Source organism: Kryptolebias marmoratus, linkage group LG19 (genome assembly GCF_001649575.2).
Source record: "Kryptolebias marmoratus isolate JLee-2015 linkage group LG19, ASM164957v2, whole genome shotgun sequence".
Classification (NCBI taxonomy): Eukaryota; Metazoa; Chordata; class Actinopteri; order Cyprinodontiformes; family Rivulidae; genus Kryptolebias; species Kryptolebias marmoratus.
The window spans coordinates 4,965,609-4,985,970 of NC_051448.1; the positions used below are offsets into that span (position 1 = coordinate 4,965,609).

General features: G+C 41.9%; 1 protein-coding gene and 1 long non-coding RNA gene across 7 annotated transcripts in view; one reads left to right on the forward strand and one right to left on the reverse strand.

Annotated features, from left to right (window-relative positions):
* fmn1 (formin 1) overlaps positions 1–12,017 on the reverse strand; it is an 18,760-nt gene extending 6,743 nt beyond the window's left edge. The window contains 13 exon segments of the mRNA XM_025005034.2: positions 1,890–2,010; positions 2,261–2,320; positions 4,253–4,399; positions 4,491–4,620; positions 4,704–4,792; positions 4,936–4,997; positions 5,906–5,993; positions 6,496–6,637; positions 7,672–7,791; positions 7,793–8,199; positions 8,750–8,811; positions 10,552–10,660; positions 10,865–12,017. Of these exon segments, the coding sequence (XP_024860802.1) occupies positions 1,890–2,010; positions 2,261–2,320; positions 4,253–4,399; positions 4,491–4,620; positions 4,704–4,792; positions 4,936–4,997; positions 5,906–5,993; positions 6,496–6,637; positions 7,672–7,791; positions 7,793–8,199; positions 8,750–8,811; positions 10,552–10,660; positions 10,865–11,986 (2,659 nt within the window). The 5' untranslated portion in view covers positions 11,987–12,017.
* LOC108233515 lies at positions 2,599–16,777 on the forward strand. Of its 6 annotated transcripts, none has more exons than XR_001808492.3 (5): positions 2,599–2,708; positions 3,435–3,556; positions 5,931–6,052; positions 14,606–14,789; positions 15,287–16,777. It is a non-coding gene; the product is annotated as an uncharacterized LOC108233515 (long non-coding RNA). The 6 variants fall into 6 exon arrangements; XR_003038971.2 differs by lacking the exons at positions 14,606–14,789; positions 15,287–16,777 and adding exons at positions 11,923–11,997; positions 12,375–12,504; XR_005234530.1 differs by lacking the exon at positions 14,606–14,789.
* The last annotated feature ends 3,585 nt before the right edge of the window (positions 16,778–20,362 follow it).

Sequence of the window (20,362 nt, forward strand, 5' to 3'; positions counted from 1 at the left end):
GTCTGCAGCTCTCCTCACATGTTTTGCAGAAACAAAGTGTTTGTCGATGCGTTTATGTTCCATGATTACACTGCAGGACGTGCAAAACAGCTTCCCCCCCCACTCTCCTGCAGCTGGGGAGGAAATTGTTTTGCGACCGTAGTGAAGTTAGTTTTAAGTTGGATATTCGCGCTCCGCGGAGTTAGCGGCGTCTAGCTCACGGCTGACCCGAAACAGGAATGCTATCCAACATCCAACTTCAAACTAACTTCACTGCGGTCCTTTGCTGAAATCTTTGTGGGCAAATGTGAAGCATTAGCGCACATTTTGGCTTCGGTCGCTGCTCCTGCACGCTCCCGGCATTCTTATGTTAACAGGAAGTGACGTCATGTGTCTTCTTCATGAGTTATTTGGGTAACGTTGCGGGAAAGTTGCGATTTCACGGGGTTTGCTTGATTTTGCGTTAATAGTTGCGATCGCAACATTGCGAAATCCTGGAGGGTCTGACTAGTGCACAAGTTTGACAGTCAGTTGTTGACTAGTAAGCTGACTAGATAACATGTAAGTTTTTTTTATGCTCACTAGTTAACTTGTACAATAAAGTTGTCAACTAGTTTGGTCCAGCTGTCCCCTAGTGTGCTAAAAGGTTAACAAGTTGGGACTTTCAGGCTTCTAATGTGACCTCTGCACCGACTAGTTGGCACAAAAGTGTTACTAATTGAACTAGTGTGACCAACTAGTGCAGAGTAGCCACTAACTAGTGGGTGAAACTAGTGACTGGATGTCAAGGATGTTGAATAAATACACAAACAGCTTGCCGTACAGGACATAAAACAATTGAATGAGTGTGTGTACAGATTATGTGTAAAAATATTAAACGTTACAGTAAATAAGCAAATTCTTTTCATGGAGTCTTGATATGTGACTCATGAGAAACTGAACCACAAAAAGAGAGTCCAAATCAGGCATGAGGGCAGTTCAAACACGCTGAACAAAAGGAAGCTGCGACTGGAGATCTAGATTATGCCGTAGTTTGGGTGGATGGGCCGATAAGACAAAGCTGTGCTGAGAGGTAAAGAAAGCTATCTGTGGGACACATCTGAGGGCCACATGGGTGCCCAGGTGATACAGCCCAGCTGGTTAAGCATCTCCCTGCAGGAGATCCAGCTGATACCGGAGGTCTGGAGATTACATAAGCAGAACGCTACAGTCTCCCTGCGCTGGCGACATGGGCACAGAGGCACAACAATGGGAGATCTGATGGGCAGAGGGATTAGAAGCTGGATCTGAAAGGCGCCAGGCCGGTGTATCAGCAGCAAGACTCCTGCTAGTCGCTGACACATGCACACATGAGCTGAAGTGCACGTAAGGCCACAACAACTCACTCGCTCATAATCGCACACATGCACTGCAAGAATTGTCTCCAGAGCTGGCTGGCATACAGAATGGCGTCATGAGGGCACACTGGTGGAGAAGAAGGACGAGAGGAAATCTTTTGTTTTAGGACCTCAGCTAACACGGTTACAGATTCAGGCTTCCAGCCCGGAGCATAAACAGCATAACAGTTACTGAGTGGCAGGGGCCAGAAAACCAGGGGGGTGAGGTTTTAGGGGGAAAAGGGGGGACGTCAATGGGAAAAAGATGCCAGACTGTGTCGAAGTTTGGGAACCTCTTGAAAGCAACCAAAGGAAAGCACGGAGATAAAGTTACTCAGGGTGGATTTGATTTTTAAAACAAAAACACACAACATGACCACAATCCGAGACCACTGCTGGTCAACCAGGAGGTTCCACTTCTCATGCTTTGAAAGAACGTCTGCAATCGTCTAACGTCGCCACGGTTTTGTTTTAGCTTTTTTAAAATTTTTTTACATCAACAATTAAAAGAGACATTACTGTGGTGTCACATACGTGTCAGGTCTCGTTTGAGCTGCTTTAGATCTCTGCTGAGGTCATCGAACTTGACCTGTGCTGCCACAAAGACGTCCTGAGGTTCAGGGAGAGGAAACACGCTCTTATCTGTGCCGGCATTCTGGTGAAATATAAAAAAAAATAGGTGCTTCTAAGTTTTATGACAGCCAGCTTCCTGAAATCCATCTTAACCAATAATGAAATAACAAATGTAAACATGTTTAAGTGCTTTTAATGTGTTTTTGTCCATTTTAACTTTGACAAACACATAGAAGCATTTAAATGTTAATCAGCTGACAGGATTAAAAGTTTTGTGTTTGTGTAGGTTAATCTTATCCCTTAAAATTTTTCAATGACTTTTTATTTAGTACCTTGTCCACGTTATGCAGGTAGTACGACACGACATAGTCCACCAGGCTGATCCGATTGTCCTGACAGGAAATACAAGAAACCACATCAAACTTTAAAACCAGTCTGAAGTGAAGCCTTGTTTGCAGAGTTTGACTAATTTCCATTTTTTTCTCTCTGTCCACAAAAATGATTGAAAATCTGTCTGTTTGAAAGCGTCTATTTGAAGCAAAGCCATGTAGCAATAAGGCCTACAAGTTGTGTGTGATATAGTTTATTTTGTTTTATTTTTTAAAAGTGACCTAAATGTTTCTGTGTAACCTTTGTGAAACAATTACTAGTGTAGTGGCGAGTTATCACCAGCAGAGGGCGCGCAACTCCGGTGTTTAAAGGTCAAAGGGCACGCATGCGTCGTTTCACTTCCTGTTAAGATTCTCCAAGACGACCGGGTACATCGGAGGATAACCCATGGTATAAACGTTGCAAAAATAATTCTTACAGTTCAGATTAATTATCCTAATCGTTTCTAACAACGTGTACTCTTGTCTTAGTTTGATTATGAGCGGAACCGAGATTGTTTCCGCATATTTTTAAATGTTTGGAAATGCTGGCGAGTTACGCTACGTGCTAATGCTAACTTTTAGCACCTTTGAATAAATTCTATGTAATGCTTGCTGTTTAATCCAAGATGCTTTTCATAAAAACAGTCGGGTTTATGACAGAGGTTTTCTACGTTCTGGACGTGCTTTGTACACTTTTGTTTTATAAAACAGATTGTTAAAGATGATGAAGCTAATCGCTATGCTAACACAAGCTTGGCTAATAATGGGCGTCGCAAACGGAAGCATCAGACATGTTAGCATGAAAATCATTTCATGTTTTAAACCAGTTTAGTTTTTTGTTTTGCATTTTTTTAGGCGATTCAATTTATTTGTTAACATCGCAGTGATGTGATTGTAATAGTAATTTATGTTGTGAAATATAATCTGTATTGCTGTTAGGTTTTAATCTTAGTTATTGGTTTTATTGTTGTTTGGTATTAACCTTAGTTACCGATTATAATTTCATAAGACTGCTCTAAATGAGTAATCAAAGCTTTTACATTTTATATAGAAACGGAGTATAATAATAACTTAATAATTTTCCTGATTTCTCATTCATTTCTTTCTTTTCCCTTCACTGGATTGAATCTGGAAGACCCTGTCATGGTGAGGACAGCCCAGAGAAACTACGGATGGTTGTGAGAGTCATGTGGTCAACTGATGGATTGTTCACAGATTACTGATCAGCCATTCATTCATTCATTCTTTGGACGCCAGGTAAGAATTTGGACACACTCTGAGCTCTACCTGGGTAGCAGTAAGGACACATACTCCACTTAAAAACACAAAAAACCCTTAACTTAAAGGGTAATTTCACACAAAGGATGTCTCATTTGCTTTTTAATTATTATTTTAATAAAGGAGCTCAAATTTGTTTTATTATACACGAGTAATTAATGCTTATGCATTTGTTGATGGTTATTAGGAACTTGTCAACTTCTTGTAAATTTTTGACATGTTGCTCCTTAAACCTAAATGTTTGTCTTCATTAGTCTGCTGTTATTAGAAGCTCTTCATTTTTTATTAATCAGTCCTGCATAAAGGAACGTGTTCTTTACTTTTAAATCATGTTTGGTTAGTGTCTGCTAAGTAAATAATAACTATTTTAGTTTATTCAGCTCATTTAAAAGAAGCTTATTCAACTCTAAAACCTCTATTTCATTCAAATATTATTAAGAACAGAGACAAGAATGCTTCCAAATGGCTATAAATGAGTCCCTTGAGGTTATTCTGCTGTGTCCTCTACATAAAATATCTTGGTCTTGTTTATCTCTTGTTTTCTGCTTCATATAATTGATCGGTAATATCCCAACAAAACTGTTCCTGCAGGCCTGTATGCTGTCTTCAGGCTCTATAAAAACACCAGAATTTAAGTTGTGTCATCGCAGGGAAAATGAACTGCAGTTACCTCACCTTGCTTTTGACGTCCTTTAGTTTGGGGAGGATTTCCATCCCAAAGCCGTCGGCCTGACCTCTGACCCTGCTGCCTCCGTTCATGTGGTTCCCCAGCGCCAACACCAGTCCTATCACCTCCCTGACACTGTTGCTTTCCAGCAGAACCTTAAAGCAGAACATGCCTTATGTAATAAATATCTTGTTGGAGGTTCGTGTGATGGCTCGGATGCCTCGGTTCTTACATGTTTAGTTTTACCTTGCATACAGAGGAGACCGAGTTGAGCTTGCGTTTAATGGTGGCAATCCCGTCGGTGAAGGTTGACTTGAAAATCATACACCAAGCTCTGCCGGCAAAGTCCGGGATCTGAGACAGCTCATACAGGAACCTAGAGAACAGTCACAGTAGTTACCTCAGATATGATTTTATAACCCATCGTGTTAAACTCATCCTGTCTGTCAAAATACTGACTGCTCAGGTTTGTCCAGCAGTTTAACTTCCTCTTCCTCTGACGTCTCGTAGTGTTTTCTGATCTTCTCCAGCTCTTCTGGTTGTGCCCTCTGACAAAGTGAAAATCGCATATATATATATATATATATATATATATATATATATATATATATATATATATATATATATAAAAATGTTTTTTGTAGTTGTAGATGTGGTTAAAATAGAGTCAATGTTTTAGAGTAATACGTACATTTTCATATAGTGCCTCAATGGCCTCCAGGTCCACCACAGAATGATCCACTGTCAGTACGGCTGGAAGTATAAATGTTCACACTATATGCAAAATGTCTGATATTACTATAAAGCAGTTTTTGAATTCAGTCAGACTTTATAAAATATGAGCTAGCATAACACAAATTGGTATAAAAGTTGCTTTTTTATGATATTATTTAGATACCTTAATCGTGTATTCTTAGGTTATTGGGTTAATAGGGTCGTTCTCCAAGTGCCATTATTATGGCAGACTTTAAAAACATCTGTACAGGCTTACAAGCTTTTATTCCTACCCCAGAACTGTCTTACCCTTAACCCTGGTTGAAGGGAAGCGGTTTTTATTTCTGTAGCACATTTAAAAACAAGGCTGACTGGAGTGCTTTACAAGTTGGTTAAAAACAAACAGGAGGAGCCATCAATAAAACCACAAATAGAGTAAAATGGACTAAAAACAAACTAAAGCGAGGAAGCACCACAGCATAAAAGACCTGATAGAACTCAAACCCAGCTCAGAATAAAAGCCAATGTAAAAAGCAGGAATTAGGACCGTATAGACCTTTGGTGCCTAATCCTGGTCCTGGAGGGCCACTATCCTGCTTGTTTTACGCGTTTCTCTGCCTTATTTGAATGACTGAGTGATTAACAGGCTTCTGCAGAACTTGAAGAGCAGGGAAATAACTAAAACATGCAGGATAGTGGCCCTTGAGGACCAAGACTGGGCACTGCTGACATGGACTGTGCTGTTTGAATATTAAGGGGCTGATTGTTCCAGAGTTTGGGGGATGCCACGGCAAAAGCCCGATCCTTTCTGCGCTTTATTTTACCCCTCGGCTGCGTTAAAAGTATCTCTTTTGTGGATATAAGTCAAGCAGTCGTTTCTGGTGTAACTGTCCTGACGGGAAACCTCTTCCCACCCGGCTGGTTTCTCGTTGCGACGTTCGCCTCACCTTGCTGAATGTCTTTCATCTCCAGGTGGAGGCTGGATATGAGGATGCCCACAGCCTGAGAGCGCTTACCGTCCAGCAGCTTAATGATCTGAAACACACGCGGTTACCGTGACTACCGTGCCATCAGGAACCATTAGCAGGTCATGAGTGAGTCAAACAAACACGGGTCACACTACACGCAGTTTACAAGTTTCAACCATAATCCATGAAATGTTTTTAATTGGCTTCTAACTGACTGGAACTGCGCGGCGTTCTAATAATGATTTTCTGTCTTTATGATGTAAAGATAAAGGATTATAGCTTGAAGACAGGAAAATGGCTTTTCTAAAAGAAAGCGTTAATTAGAAACGACTGAAAAATGTTCTGCTGCACAGAAAAGATAAATCTTAGTAGATTTAAGTGAAATAAACGATGAAACATGAAGGTACTTTTGAATCCTGTACCAGTTTTATTGAGGACTAAACCTCTAATGCTCCCGATAAAACACAAAGCCGTTGGCTCCCTCTGGTGGAAAAAGGACTTCATCATAAATAAACCGGACTACAGAATCTGATTTGTGTTTAACGCGGCGCTGACGTGTCGTTTCTTACCTTCCTGGCTTTAGCTTTCTTCTCGTAAGCCTCAGACAGCGGCTTTCTTTTAGTTTTTGTGGCGCTTTTAGCAAAGAGATCCTCGAACTCGGTGGCGTTGATTATCCTTGGTTCGTCTAAGATGCTCCACAGTGACTTGTTGCTGAGAGGGAAACATAATTAAATGGTCTTAATTATCTCTGGAATAGCATCTTAGCAATGTGTCAAAATATTAATCTGTTTGTTGGAATGAGATGTTATTAAACGGGTTTTATTAACCTTGTTGTTAAATCATACGCTCTAAATAAATTAATTCACTTCTGTGCCGTTTGTTCTTGTTTTTGTTGGAGTTTAATGATACAGTTTAAAGTAAAACCTCTTTATTAATCTGCAGATTATAATCTCTTTGAATCATTGTTCATGACGAAACAAAACTATATTTTCTTAAAAATGTCTTAAACCAGTTTATTAAAAAAAACATAACCAAATGAACATTATTAAACTCTTTACAGACATTTTAATTCTATATTAATATAAAATCTGATGGAGCCGTCCTGATTTCTATAAGTTTAGTGAAGAAATGAAGCTTCATCAAATAATCTGTTATTAAAAGTTCTTCATCTGATTTAATTTACTTTATCTCTTATTTTATTGTGGCTGTATGGAAAAGTTTTAAACATTTCATTTAAAAGGTAGATCTTGTGGGGAAATAATGTGTTTTGTGTCTAAAATAATGTAAACTAATCTGGATTACTTTTTTCATAATAACAGAAACTTATCAGGATAATCATTTCAGCTCCAGTCTTTATGTCAACATTTTCTTTTATAAATTTAAAAAGTAATTTAACTGTAATTTATAAGAAATAATGTCTCTTTTCTTCTGTTTTAAACTTAACCTTAAAATCTGAAAATTATTTAAATTCTGGAGTGATTAGGCTTCTGTCTCTGTTAGTTAAAACCCTGCATCAACTTTATAAACAGGTTTACTTTTTTTATTTTTTAACAGATTTAGGCAACTTTTCCTCTGAATTTTCCATGAAAATAAGTTTCATTAACATATCCTGTACCGTTCGTATTTAAATGAGCATTTTAGGCCTTTTTAAGAAGCTCCTTTAAGTTCATTTAATGCCTGAGAAACGGTACGTCTGCAGATAATGATTGTTTAAGTTTCTGTTTTACGATCCTGATCCAACCTACTTGTCCTCCTGGATCTGGATCCTGGTCCAGTAAAGAGGCTTCATGGGTCGGGAAGGCTCCACCGCTGGTTTCCTGGGGGGTTTGTCAAGAATGAGACCTCCAGCCGGCGGAGGAGGTGGANGGAGGCGGGGGAGGAGGAAGGGAGGGTGTTGTGGTCTGAGGAGGCGCTCCTGAGTCTCCGGGAGCTGAAGAGGAGGACACATTGACGCTGTCGTCCCTCTGACCGGCCAGGCTGAGACCGATGGACGCCATGTCCAGCCTTTTTGGGGCCGCCTTCAGCCGGGTCCTCCTGGACTCCTCCTCTCCCTCGGGACGCTCCCCGAAGGGCTCTCCGTCGGTTTGGACGCCAACAGCGCGCAAAGATTTGTGCAAGAATTCGTCCGCTGTGGACACGGCGGCGTCCCTCCGTTGTCCCTGAGTCCAGACCTGGCAGAGTTTGTCCTGCAGCTCAGCCAGGATGATCTCCAGATGAGAGACGTTGTTTTTGTTGTCCTCCCTCAGCGTGGACAGCTGCAGCTCGTAATTCCTCTGAAAACAAATGTAGTGAAGGTTTAGCAGCACGGAGGCCGTTCTGAATGACGATGACAAATAAAAGTTTAGATTTGGTCCATCTAAAGGCTTTCACAGACTCAATAAATGTACTTCTATGCAAACATACCACGTGATTTACCAGCTAAAAAATGTGGGACAAAACGCTGCTATAGTCAAGAAAGCCATCAGATCGTCCCACTGAGAGGGACACGAGTATCTGAACCAAGTCCAAAAGTTTCCTATCGTTTTCTGAGCAGTTTCCCTTTATCTTGTCGGGGAAACAACCTGAAGTTAAAAGGGATGGAACGGCTCACTCTTTAATTTATTTCAAATTATTTCTACAAAACCAATTCCTGACTGAAGCTGTCCTAAAATGAGCTCAGTTTCTTTAATGTTCACGGCTCATCTTTAAGGGACTTACACAAGTTGGATTGATTTTACTCCAGATTTTAAAAGACCTTTTATTAAAGTTTGCTCTCATCTTTATTTCAGGAACAAGGATAGGAACATGATTATATAATAATGAAAACTAAACGTTTAAACTGACCTGTAGCGTCTCCAGCTCGTCTTTGCATTCTCTCTTCAGCTGCAGCAGAGCAGCCTGGTGCTCTGAGAGGAAACAAGTCAAAACAGCTTCATTTATTCAACTGATGTCCAAGAATGGGCTTTCTTTATAACATATTGCTGTTTAAAAGCAGTGTCACATTAAGGACATTTAGAATTAGGCCATGTTTTGTGTTGTAATAATAATAAATATTTTATTTCAGTTTGAGGCCTCAGTATGTTTGAAAACAAACACCAGGAAGTGAAATTGTTACCAGACGACGGCAGCAAAGCGTCAGATTTAACACGAACTGAGACCCGGAGAGCTTACAGCTGCTGGCTTCTTCAGCAAACAGTTTAAACAAACATTTCTCTGGTGACGGGAGAGTGAAGTTACCGAGAGGTCAATTAGATACGCATGTTTGCCGTCATCCTTCTGACTGTGTTTACAAGGATGTGGGCGTGTTCAAACAGCGTTTTCTAATCAACTGATCCTCTCAGATACCAGCAGAATAAACATTTCAACCTTTTTATCGCATCACTTTTCCCCCTTCTCGATAATAAGACGGGGGAAAAGATGCTAAAATTAATAAACTTCAAAATAAAAGCCTTTAACTTCTCTGAAACTAGTCAGAGCCAAACCACAAAGACTTTTTAAAGAAATGATTTTATGCTTATTTAGTGGTTCATGGTTTTTGTCAGGAGTTTTAGTTTTTTCCTTGTAGGGATTATTGTTGTAGCTCTTATTTTCTGTCTAGAACAGTTTGTCCCTTCAAGGCTTCCCTCCTGAACGGTTCAACATAAAAACTACGAAAAGAAAAATGTGAACACGGAACACCACACGAGATTCAGCAGCAGTTTAAATCAAAGAAATTGTTTATAAATGTGTTGAATGTGTGTGTGATTCCATAAAGTTTTATTTTAACTTTCCTTTTAATCAAGTGAAAGTTTCCAGAGGTTTTAAATAAACTTATATTCATGCCAGATTAGGCATACTAAGAGCAGCCGATCGGCCTCAGTTTATTTCTGTCAGGACTGACGAGTTAATGGCTAGTCTGAGACCAAAGCAGACCAAAGCTCCCGTCGGCAGTTCAGATGAACGTCCATCCGTTTATTAGATTTACAAAGAATTTTATGGTTATTTGCAATTTTACTTTGTTTTGTGCGGCATTAAGGTTTATTAAGCACAATATAATCTCAGCCTTAATTCAGAAGATCTGAACTGTTCCTTTAACCTTTAAAAGCTCAAATAAGGCTCCTTTTTCTTCTAAGTTATAAACTTTTACTTGGAGGTAATGTAAATGATTTAGTCTTTTTTTACAGTTCTTTAGTTTTAAGCTGCTGTCTGCCGTACAACCACTAGGTGGCACAAAAATGTAATATTTCAATCCCAAACAGGTCATTAAACTTTCAACTTGCTTCAGGTGGAGTTGGACAGATGAAGGACACACGGGGTGAAGCTGGGTTTGTTTTCACTTTGATAAATCTGACATAATATCACAAACAATCCCTTCATCTCACTCCCAACTAATTTATTCTGCACATATCTTTTCCTTACAGAGGACAGTTTGTAAATAATTTATTTAATACCCTTAAAACCTAATATTGTGGTGATTTTATCTCAAATATTTTAATTTTTTTGTCAGGATTTTTCTAAGCCTGACAAAAAGTTTTGTTTGTTTCTCAGTTTTTATTTGTTTTTAATGTTCAACAAATAAAACAAATGTTACTTTGTCCCTTACTTGTCCCTTACTTGTTCCAACACTTGGAAAAGTTAAAGATTCGTGTTGGTAGACGAGTCGGTACCTGCTTCGGTGTACTTCAGACCGACTTTTTCCTCCTTTAAAGGCGGCCAGACAGCTTGAAGACGGCCGGGAGTTCTCTCCTCTCCTTCTCCTGGCGGAGAGCTCTCATTCTGACGAGAAATCAACAGAAACTATTAACTTTTTAAAGTTCTTATTATTGTTTCGATGCCTTCAGTGTTTGTGACAGAGAAGCGGCTTGTTTCAACCAATAAGCTCTACTTTTTGTTTACCTTAAAAAGAAAAGATGGTTAAACAGAACTCAGAGGTAACTGTTAGAAATGTTGCGTATATTCTTGTGTCTGATGCTTCCTTACTCTGCCGTCAGATGCATCTTTCTTCTCTGGTGATTTCTTGGAAGTTTTCTCAAAAAACGTCTTCAGCACATCCCTGTCGTTTCTCGTCCTCTTCCTCGTCGCCTCCAGGTCGGCCTTTTCTCCGGAGTCCTTCTTCAGAGGTTTCGGGGTGAAAAAGGCCTTGAAGGCATCGAAAGCTGCCTCTGCGCCGGACACGGGTTTGGGCTGCTCGGCTGACTCCGGAACCTTTGCGTCTTCGTCTCCTCTAGGCTCTTTCTCCTTGTTTTCCTTCGCTCCGGTTGGATTGATTTCGTCCTGGTGTCGTTCGGCTCGCAGATCCGGCTCCTGTTTCTCATCCGGCCTCTTTTCCCGACTCAGAAACTGGGAGACCTGGTCCAGGAAGCCCCCCTGAGCCTTTACCTCGTCCTGTTTCTCAGCAAAAATGGGCTTTTTTACTTCCTGAGATGTCGTCTGGTTCCGAGCCTCGGAGTTCTGCTCGGGCCCGGCGACCCCCTTCCTCAGGACCCTCAGACCGCTGAACAGAGCGGGAGGCTGGGTGGGTTTGTCCCCCGGAGAGAAGGTGGCTCTGGTGAGGGTGGGTCCAGGTGAAACATCCGACACCTGGGCTGCAGATTTGAAGCTGATAGCTGGCAAAATGTTCCTTTGGCTGGAGTCTGGAGACAATTTTTTTTCCTTCTCCTCTTCATCTTTCAGCCATTTCACCTCTTTACCTTCATCTTCCTCCATCACTGGTTTCTGTTCTGTCAGTTTCACGATTATTATGGGATGTTTGGTTTTAATTTGTGTGCCGTTTTCAGACTCTTCAGGTCCTAAATCCACCTCAGGATCCACACCTGTTGCATGTTCTTCAGCGTCATCCTGCTCCATGTTGACTGTCTGAGTAGAATCACAATCTGGGTTTGTGCCGTCAGTGGAAATATGACGACATTTATCCAGCAATGAATCCTCTTCCTCGTTCTTCTTTGCAGCGAAGCTCTTTTTTTCTGAAACCTCTTCGATGTTTACGGCTCTACTTTTCTGCCCTCCTGAGATAAAACCTTTTGTTGTGTCTGTTTCAGTTCCTTCTCCCCCCAAAAATAAATCTCCTAACTGGGTAAAGGTTGTTTCACTTTCCTGAGGCATTATCACGCGAGGTAAGAAGTTTTTACGACCCTTCAGTGTGTTTTTAGGCTTCACATTGCCGTTATATTTGAGATGAACAGTCTGCTCTTTCAGTGTTTTTTCTCCAAGAGGAGAAAAATGTTGGCTGCTTAGCTTGCTTTGAGTTGAAGGTACTCTTCAAAAAGAAAAATGTTCACGTTGATTTTATATATAATAAGAACAATAAAAAGCAATCCAAGACTGTACTATTACTATCTGGGTGACATTAGTGGTTTTACCTTCATGCAACTTTAGGTTTCCGTCAGTAAATAAAAGCAGGAAAAGTTTGAATCATGCCTGAAAATCCAACCTGTTTCTTCTCCAGTTTGTTGAAAATAAACACATTTATTCCTTTTTCGTGCTCCGAAAGCTCCCGCGTGTTAAACTGCACCGGCGAGCAAATTTTTCCAAACCTCCAGAGCTGCGAGCAGCTCTCAGTGACTCAGATGATCTAGCTGCAGGGGAGAAGAAAGCCACAGAGTAATGGAAAAGTTTCCCCCCAAAAAAGAAACCGTCTCCGTGCGTGGCAGCAGCGGATGGAGTGACTCAGTGGAGCCGCACGCCGTTAAAGCTTCAGCCTCTGAGCTCCACCTGGTTTCCTGCTCTGATCCATCGCGGCGCAGACAGAAGGATGTCACCCTGCAGATGGTCTCGGGGTAATTGGAAGCAGATGGTGACTCCGACGACAGCCGGACAGATGGGAGGACACCACACCCAGAGCTGAAGGAGGGTAAACAGGACTTCCAGGGATCGCTCTGCAAACATTTGTCCTGTAAGTCGCCTGCAGGTCTTCTGGGCGTCACAGAAACAGCAGAACGCAGCTTTAATCAGCTCAGACTCAGGCTGATGCACCATCAGTCATCAGAAAAAAAAGATTATTTGACTCGTGGGAGTGTGAAAGTAAGAAAAATGTGATTTTTGCTTGAAAATTCATTTAAAACCTTTGATTATTTTTTTGATGCTTTGTCTTTTAAATGTTACAATAAATTAATAACTTAAGTTTTTTCTTTTTAAACTAATAACAGATCATTTAACTTTTTTTAAAATATGAAAGAAGAAAGGTTTAAAAAAAAATCAGAACAAATACATTGAACATTAGAAGAAAGCAACACGTGCAAACAGGGTTTTAAAAAATAATTCATAACAAGAATTTAATAAATGTTTTGTTTTTAACTTTATTCTAATGTTCAAAAACAAAAAAGGTTTTATATTTAATAATGTGGGACAAAAACATTAAATGTATGTAAAATGAACACAATGAATTAGTGGAAAAAAAGCTGAAACTTGAGTTGAAGCTTAAAGAAGCAGAACAGTAGCTAAAAGAAACAAAATGTAAGCTAAAAGTAGCAGAATAGTTAAAAGCTTAAAATTACAGAAGGATAGCTGAAAGCAGCAAAGGGTAAAATCGCTAAAATGGCACAAAGTTTACAAAAGTAGTTAGATTTTTAAAAAGCCTTCACGGCATTAATGGCAAACTTTGAAAAGGCTAAATCTGTACGTTTTGATAAAAAGTAGTAATTACACAAAAAATTATCGTAAACCACTCTAGAAAAAAGACAAACATGCTAAATATATATAAAAGCTTCTGTTGGAGCTTAATCTAACTAAATTTGAGGAGAACTGTAATTTAAAGCATTATTAATCTGTTTAAAGAAACATTTCCAAACTTTCTTTGTTGTTAATAACAGTAAAAGTATCAGGATGAGATTGTAAACTTCCTGCTTCTTCCATTTCTGTTTGAGTTCTTATTTTTCAGGTTCCACCTGTTTGCTCTCATGTTATTACATCCAGCAGGAGGGATGAGATTATATTTTATTACTCCGTTTACCTTTCTGCAACATCCGATCCACTTTCATTCAGGTTTGAAGAGGCGACGCTTCACATTACAAAACACTAATGGAGTGCTTTTGCATTCATTCAGGGAAGTAAACTTCAGCCTTTTTGTGGGATTTTGTAAAACAAGAGTTTCTGCAGATAATCCCGTAAAGTGGGATTAAAATGTATGTTTATTAAAAGGCAGCAGAATCTCTGAGGCTGTAAATTACCAGGATTAAAACCATCTTTTTCTGTAGTTTGTAGCTTTGAGTTTAAAGCACATTCCTCAGCTGTAGGGGAACATTTCATGTGGACAGTAAGAAGGTAATATTCTGTAATTCCTCAGGGGGAAATCGTGTTTTCTGTGAAATAACACGATAGATGATGGTTAATGTTTGAAGACAAAATGATGCTCGGTTTCTTAAATCATCCTGGAGTGAGAAGCAGAACATGAGCTGCTGAACAAACTTTATTCACTCAGCCTGAAGTTGGCTTCAAGTAATGGAATAATTACATTATAAAAGATAAATCAGTGAAAGTTTTAGCTCAGATGTTTCTGTTCTGTTTGAGTATTTAGTGTGAGTTCTGCAGCAGCTAATTTAGGTTTTAATGGCAGTGAAAACTGCAGTCCTTATCAGAAAAGCACCTTTTTATTTCTGTTTAGAGAGCGTCACATTGAGTCATTTACTCTGCTTACCTTCAATTGTAGGTGAGGTGTGACTGTAGGCGTGTCTGTGCTCTCCTCCTCCTCTTCCTCCTCCTCCTCCTCCTCCTCCTCCTCGGCAGCAGTGAGGCGCAGGAAGTCGGCGTGTTTTGGTCGGGACGGATGGAACAGAGACCTGCAGTGGGACAGGGCCTCCTCCACCTCCTGCTGCCAGGTCTCCTCCACCTCCTGCTGCCAGGCCTCCTCCACCTCCTGCTGCCAGGCCTCCTCCTGCCTCTGCAGAGCTTCATCTGGAGAAACGAAAAGGTCGCAAACATTTCTAAACACAACTTGCTGAAAACGGCACGGGATCGCCGCTCTTAGGGGATGTTCGTTTCGTTTGTTTTAATGACAAAATGTATTAAAAAGAAAACTAAATGCTCAGCAGGTGGAGCCTTCACAGGCCTTGCAGTTTGTATGCATTTGTGCACCATATCATTTTAAATTTACATATACTCTACCTGTTGACCTTCAGCGTACTCCCACCTCACAATAAACGTTTTAAGCTGGAGCTACATGTAGCTAAGAAAAAAAATCCAAACCTGCTTCTTTCACTCTGAATTTTAAAAGAACCTTGACCTGACGAGTCATTCTAAGGTAATGAAGACGTGTTTGAAAACAGATCGCACAAGTTTCTCACAGTGTTCTTTAATAACATAAATTCAAGCTTTTTGTGTTGTTTTTTTGGAGTGTTAGGATGATTTTTACCTGAAGACTGCAGATAATCTTCCTTCAGCACTAACTGCTCCCGTCTTTCCCTGCAGTCGTTTTCTGCTCCTCCTGCGGTTCTGGAGGCACTTTTACTTCCTCCAACCTCTGAGGCAATCAGCGAGTTGTTTCCTGAGTCGGCCCTGACACCGTCAGTCTCAAACGTGAAGGACAGCCTGGGTGAGAGAGGAGACGACAGGATGGGGGACACGGGTCCGAAGCTGCTGGACGGGGAGGTTCGTGTCCTCCCTGACAGACGGTGTGATGATGGAGCAGCGCAGGTGAACTGCTGAGGCTCGGATGGGTTCATGTGGTCCTCGTCCCCGGCTTTTCGTCCCTTCAGATTCTGGCTCAGAGCGTCTTCAACGATCGGAGTCCCGTCTCGGCCGGACTCCAACCAGGACAGAGAGCTGAACTCAGGTTTTTTCTGCAGAATCTGTTGGAAAGTCCCCAATGAGGCCAGCGCAGCTTCATCTCCCTCGCCGCCGTCTCCTCTCGTCCGTTCTGAGCTGGCGACACCGACCCGGCGAAGGATCCCTTCCACCTCCTCGATCTTGGTCATGACTCTCTGTGCCGCAGCCTCCCGAGCTTCGTGTTTTTGTCTCATAGCGTTAAAGATGGAGAGCGTCTCGTTCTTGTACTCAGAAAGGTCACTGTCTGAGTCTTCCCCTGCGGAGAAGTCCTTTCTGAGAGGGGGACGACTTTTCTTGCCGAGTGGCCCTTCAGGAGAAGCGTTAGTTAGCCTCATCCTACAAACTGGCTCCATCGGCTGATGGGTCCTTTTTTCTGCAGGAAGATTCTCTCCAAAGATCGATCTGTTAAGTTTGACCTGTCCATTGTCCTTCAGAGGCCCTGCTGTCCTCCTCCTCCTCCTCCTCCTCCTCCGTGGGATGGGGGTCCTGGGAGACGCTGTTGAAGCATCCCAGTTCTGCCTGTAACAGTTCGGCTTCGGGCTTGTCCCATGTTGATTACCCATACCCTGGCACTCTGAGCAGGATGTAAACAAATATGTCAGCCAGGAGATCTGAGAGGAGTCAGCTGACGCTTCGAGGATTTCCTGAAGGCTGAAGTCGTCCTGATTAACCAAACTGGGTGCAGAGAGGAGCTTCAGAGGGGGGAGAGACGGATCTTTTTGTTTCTGATCTTTAAAGAAGAATGGGTGCTCTCCATGATGCTGTTCGCAGGCGATTCTCTTTGACTGGTGTTTAGAGCTGAGAAAAAAAAGACGATTTTGTTACACATTTGGATGCAAAACAGATTTCAGACATGTTCTGACAAAGTATATTTTTATTATCCGTCAAGCCAGTTGCTTTATTTATGAATTAAATGCATAAACTAAGCGTACATGAAGCATAAAGAAATCTAACAGCAAAAATGCTCAAATTTTTACTTTCATTTTTGTTCTTTTAGTGTAAATATTAGGTCTGAAAGTTGAAGGAGGGGAAAATTCTGTTCACTTACGTTTAGCAAACTGTGGCGTCCCTCCGTGTCGAAGCAGCATGTGTTCCACCTCATGTAACCGAGGACAACCCTCGCTGCAGTGACGCCCGCGAGTTTCAACCAATCTGCACCTCAGGATGTGAATTGAAACATTTCCCACCGGCTCGTCAGCCGTCACTAATCCTCAGACCAGTGTCCAGAGGAGCAGAGACACCAGCAGACTGTGGGGATTTGGGCTAATTAGTCTAATCTTCTGGACTCCAGTCAGCGCCTAAACACACACGAGGATACACACCGCAGGGGGAAATCTCCCAGGATTTATTTTCTCAAGCCTTCAGAAGTTACAAAGCTGATCATACAGTTAATTTCATTCGTATCTGAGTGACCTCTAAGAAATCCTGCACATCTCGTGAGTGCGCGATCCCTCTTCTCGTGTAAATCACGTCTGCTCGGCTGAAGCTTTAACTCTGTAGGTCATCAGCTCACACGGCTAATCTGACCGCCGACCAGCTGGATCACCTGCGCTTAAAGAGGTTAAACCACAACTTTACAGACAGGTGAAAGAGTCAATGAAGTTACACAGGAAGACGAGCATTGTGGCGTTAAAATGTAGCGTTACAGGATGCAATCAGATGTGAGGTGAATAAAATGTCTTGATGTGATTACAGTTTATTAATGCAAAGCAGTTGCGAACTCTTTAAATATGTGAAAGCAGGCGCCATCATTAACCTGCAGCTTTTAAAAAAAATACAAAGTGTTAATTGAACGAGTAGAGTTTTAAAGACCTGCCACCTTTTATTAACCGAGGTTTAAACTGAAGTCAGGTTGAGACGAGAACAGATGGAGTTGGAGCCATTTTGGTCAAACCTCGTGAATAAAGTCCCATGGCGCTCAGAGTGTGTGTTGAGGACGACTCTCAGCTACCACCGCGCCAAATTTTAGCTCAATATCTGTAAAAATGACTGATTTACAGCATGTTCTGTATGTGCTGAAATCAATTAGCCGTGGCAGCCATCTTGATTGGGATTGACTTTGCTGTAGATGTACATCCAGTAGAGTTTCATGACTTTCCTATTGTTATTACAGACAATCGAGCACACGGACAGTTAAAAATCAGTTTATTTACAGTAAATCCTGTGCTGTCAAAGCCAACGACTCGACTTTTTATCATGCCTGCACATTTGGAAACAACGAAATAAAAAGTGATCCCTGTTCTCCACATAAATCAAAAAGTCTCTAATAAATATTTTGCCAAATGTCTGACACTGGAACTACTCTGGGTATTTAATGGAACTTGGCTGCTCCAGCTCGGTATTTTAGGACAAACCGAACTAACGATGAACATATTAAGAGATAAAAAGATGAACCACCATGAAATTACATTTTTAAAACCCCATTCAGTCTTTCAACTGAACGTTTAAAAAGTGGCAGACGTGTGATGAGATAAGGAATACAAATAAAAAGTGTTTTTTTTTTTTTTTAAATTAGCCTACTTGTGTGAACACAAACTCACAAACAAGGTCGTGACAGCTCACATGATTTCAAACTTTAAAATGTTTGAAATAAACCTCTAAGCGCCCTCTTGCCGTCGTTGTTCTTAGCGGTGGGAGGTTAAACTGCGTGTAAGGCCAGGATTTACGGTCCTGCTGGCTGAGAGGTTAAATGAAAACTGGATTTGACAGAAAACAGGATTCCTTCTGCATTCATGAACAGCAGCAGAGCTCATGTCTCATGAAGCGATGCACCGGACGGCCTCTAGGTGTCAGTCACATACAGACAGAAAACACTGGAGAGTTTTCCCCTGAGTCACCTGACTGATGTTTGGTGGACTTTATGTAGAGCTCAAGATGTTTCAGTTCAAGCCAAACATTTGTTTATTTTGGTGCAACTTTTAGAATCAAGATTAGCCATTTTTCATTTTCAGATACTATTCAGAAGATACAATTCCTTCATTCAAACATCTCCAATAATTCCTTCTTTAAACAACAGTTTGTCTTATGAAACAGGTTTTAAAATTTTATAAATGATCATTGGAATCATCGAAGGTAGTTTAGAGGAATCTTCCATCTTGGATAAGTATTCAGAGCAGCCAAATGTGCATCCAAGTGGGAGCTGAGATGTAATTAGACAACAAACTATTCATTTCAGTTTATTTGTGTAGTGCCGATTCACAGGAAGTCATCTCAGAACACTGCAAATTAAAATATCTGAATCATAAATCCAATTCAGATTTGAAGTCAAATCCAATTAGCAGTTTCATTCCTGTTATAATACAACACATTCACATACAGTTCATTATGAAATGCAGATTAGTAAAAGTTATCCGTCTGAGGAAGCTAGCAGATTGTTTTGAGTCTTTACTTTGCTGCAATCCTCCATTCTGAGCAGGAAATTAGGTAACAGAGGAAAGAAATGACAGAAACTGGGTTTCAGGATGAGCAGCCACCTGCCTCGTCTGGCTGGGGTTTGAGAGGACAGGAAACGGACTCCGGGATGGGTCCAGGTGTGGTTTTTACTCAGGTGGAGGACAGGAAACGGACTCCAGGATGGGTCCAGGTGTGGTTTTTACTCAGGTGGAGGACAGGAAACGGACTCCAGGATGGGTCCAGGTGTGGTTTTTACTCAGGTGGAGGACAGGAAACGGACTCCAGGATGGGTCCAGGTGTGGTTTTTACTCAGGTGGAGGACAGGAAACGGACTCCAGGATGGGTCCAGGTGTGGTTTTTACTCAGGTGGAGGACAGGAAACGGACTCCAGGATGGGTCCAGGTGTGGTTTTTACTCAGGTGGAGGACAGGAAACGGACTCCAGGATGGGTCCAGGTGTGGTTTTTACTCAGGTGGAGGACAGGAAACGGACTCCAGGATGGGTCCAGGTGTGGTTTTTACTCAGGTGGAGGACAGGAAACGGACTCCAGGATGGGTCCAGGTGTGGTTTTTACTCAGGTGGAGGACAGGAAACGGACTCCAGGATGGGTCCAGGTGTGGTTTTTACTCAGGTGGAGGACAGGAAACGGACTCCAGGATGGGTCCAGGTGTGGTTTTTACTCAGGTGGAGGACAGGAAACGGACTCCAGGATGGGTCCAGGTGTGGTTTTTACTCAGGTGGAGGACAGGAAACGGACTCCAGGATGGGTCCAGGTGTGGTTTTTACTCAGGTGGAGGACAGGAAACGGACTCCAGGATGGGTCCAGGTGTGGTTTTTACTCAGGTGGAGGACAGGAAACGGACTCCAGGATGGGTCCAGGTGTGGTTTTTACTCAGGTGGAGGACAGGAAACGGACTCCAGGATGGGTCCAGGTGTGGTTTTTACTCAGGTGGAGGACAGGAAACGGACTCCAGGATGGGTCCAGGTGTGGTTTTTACTCAGGTGGAGGACAGGAAACGGACTCCAGGATGGGTCCAGGTGTGGTTTTTACTCAGGTGGAGGACAGGAAACGGACTCCAGGATGGGTCCAGGTGTGGTTTTTACTCAGGTGGAGGACAGGAAACGGACTCCAGGATGGGTCCAGGTGTGGTTTTTACTCAGGTGGAGGACAGGAAACGGACTCCAGGATGGGTCCAGGTGTGGTTTTTACTCAGGTGGAGGACAGGAAACGGACTCCAGGATGGGTCCAGGTGTGGTTTTTACTCAGGTGGAGGACAGGAAACGGACTCCAGGATGGGTCCAGGTGTGGTTTTTACTCAGGTGGAG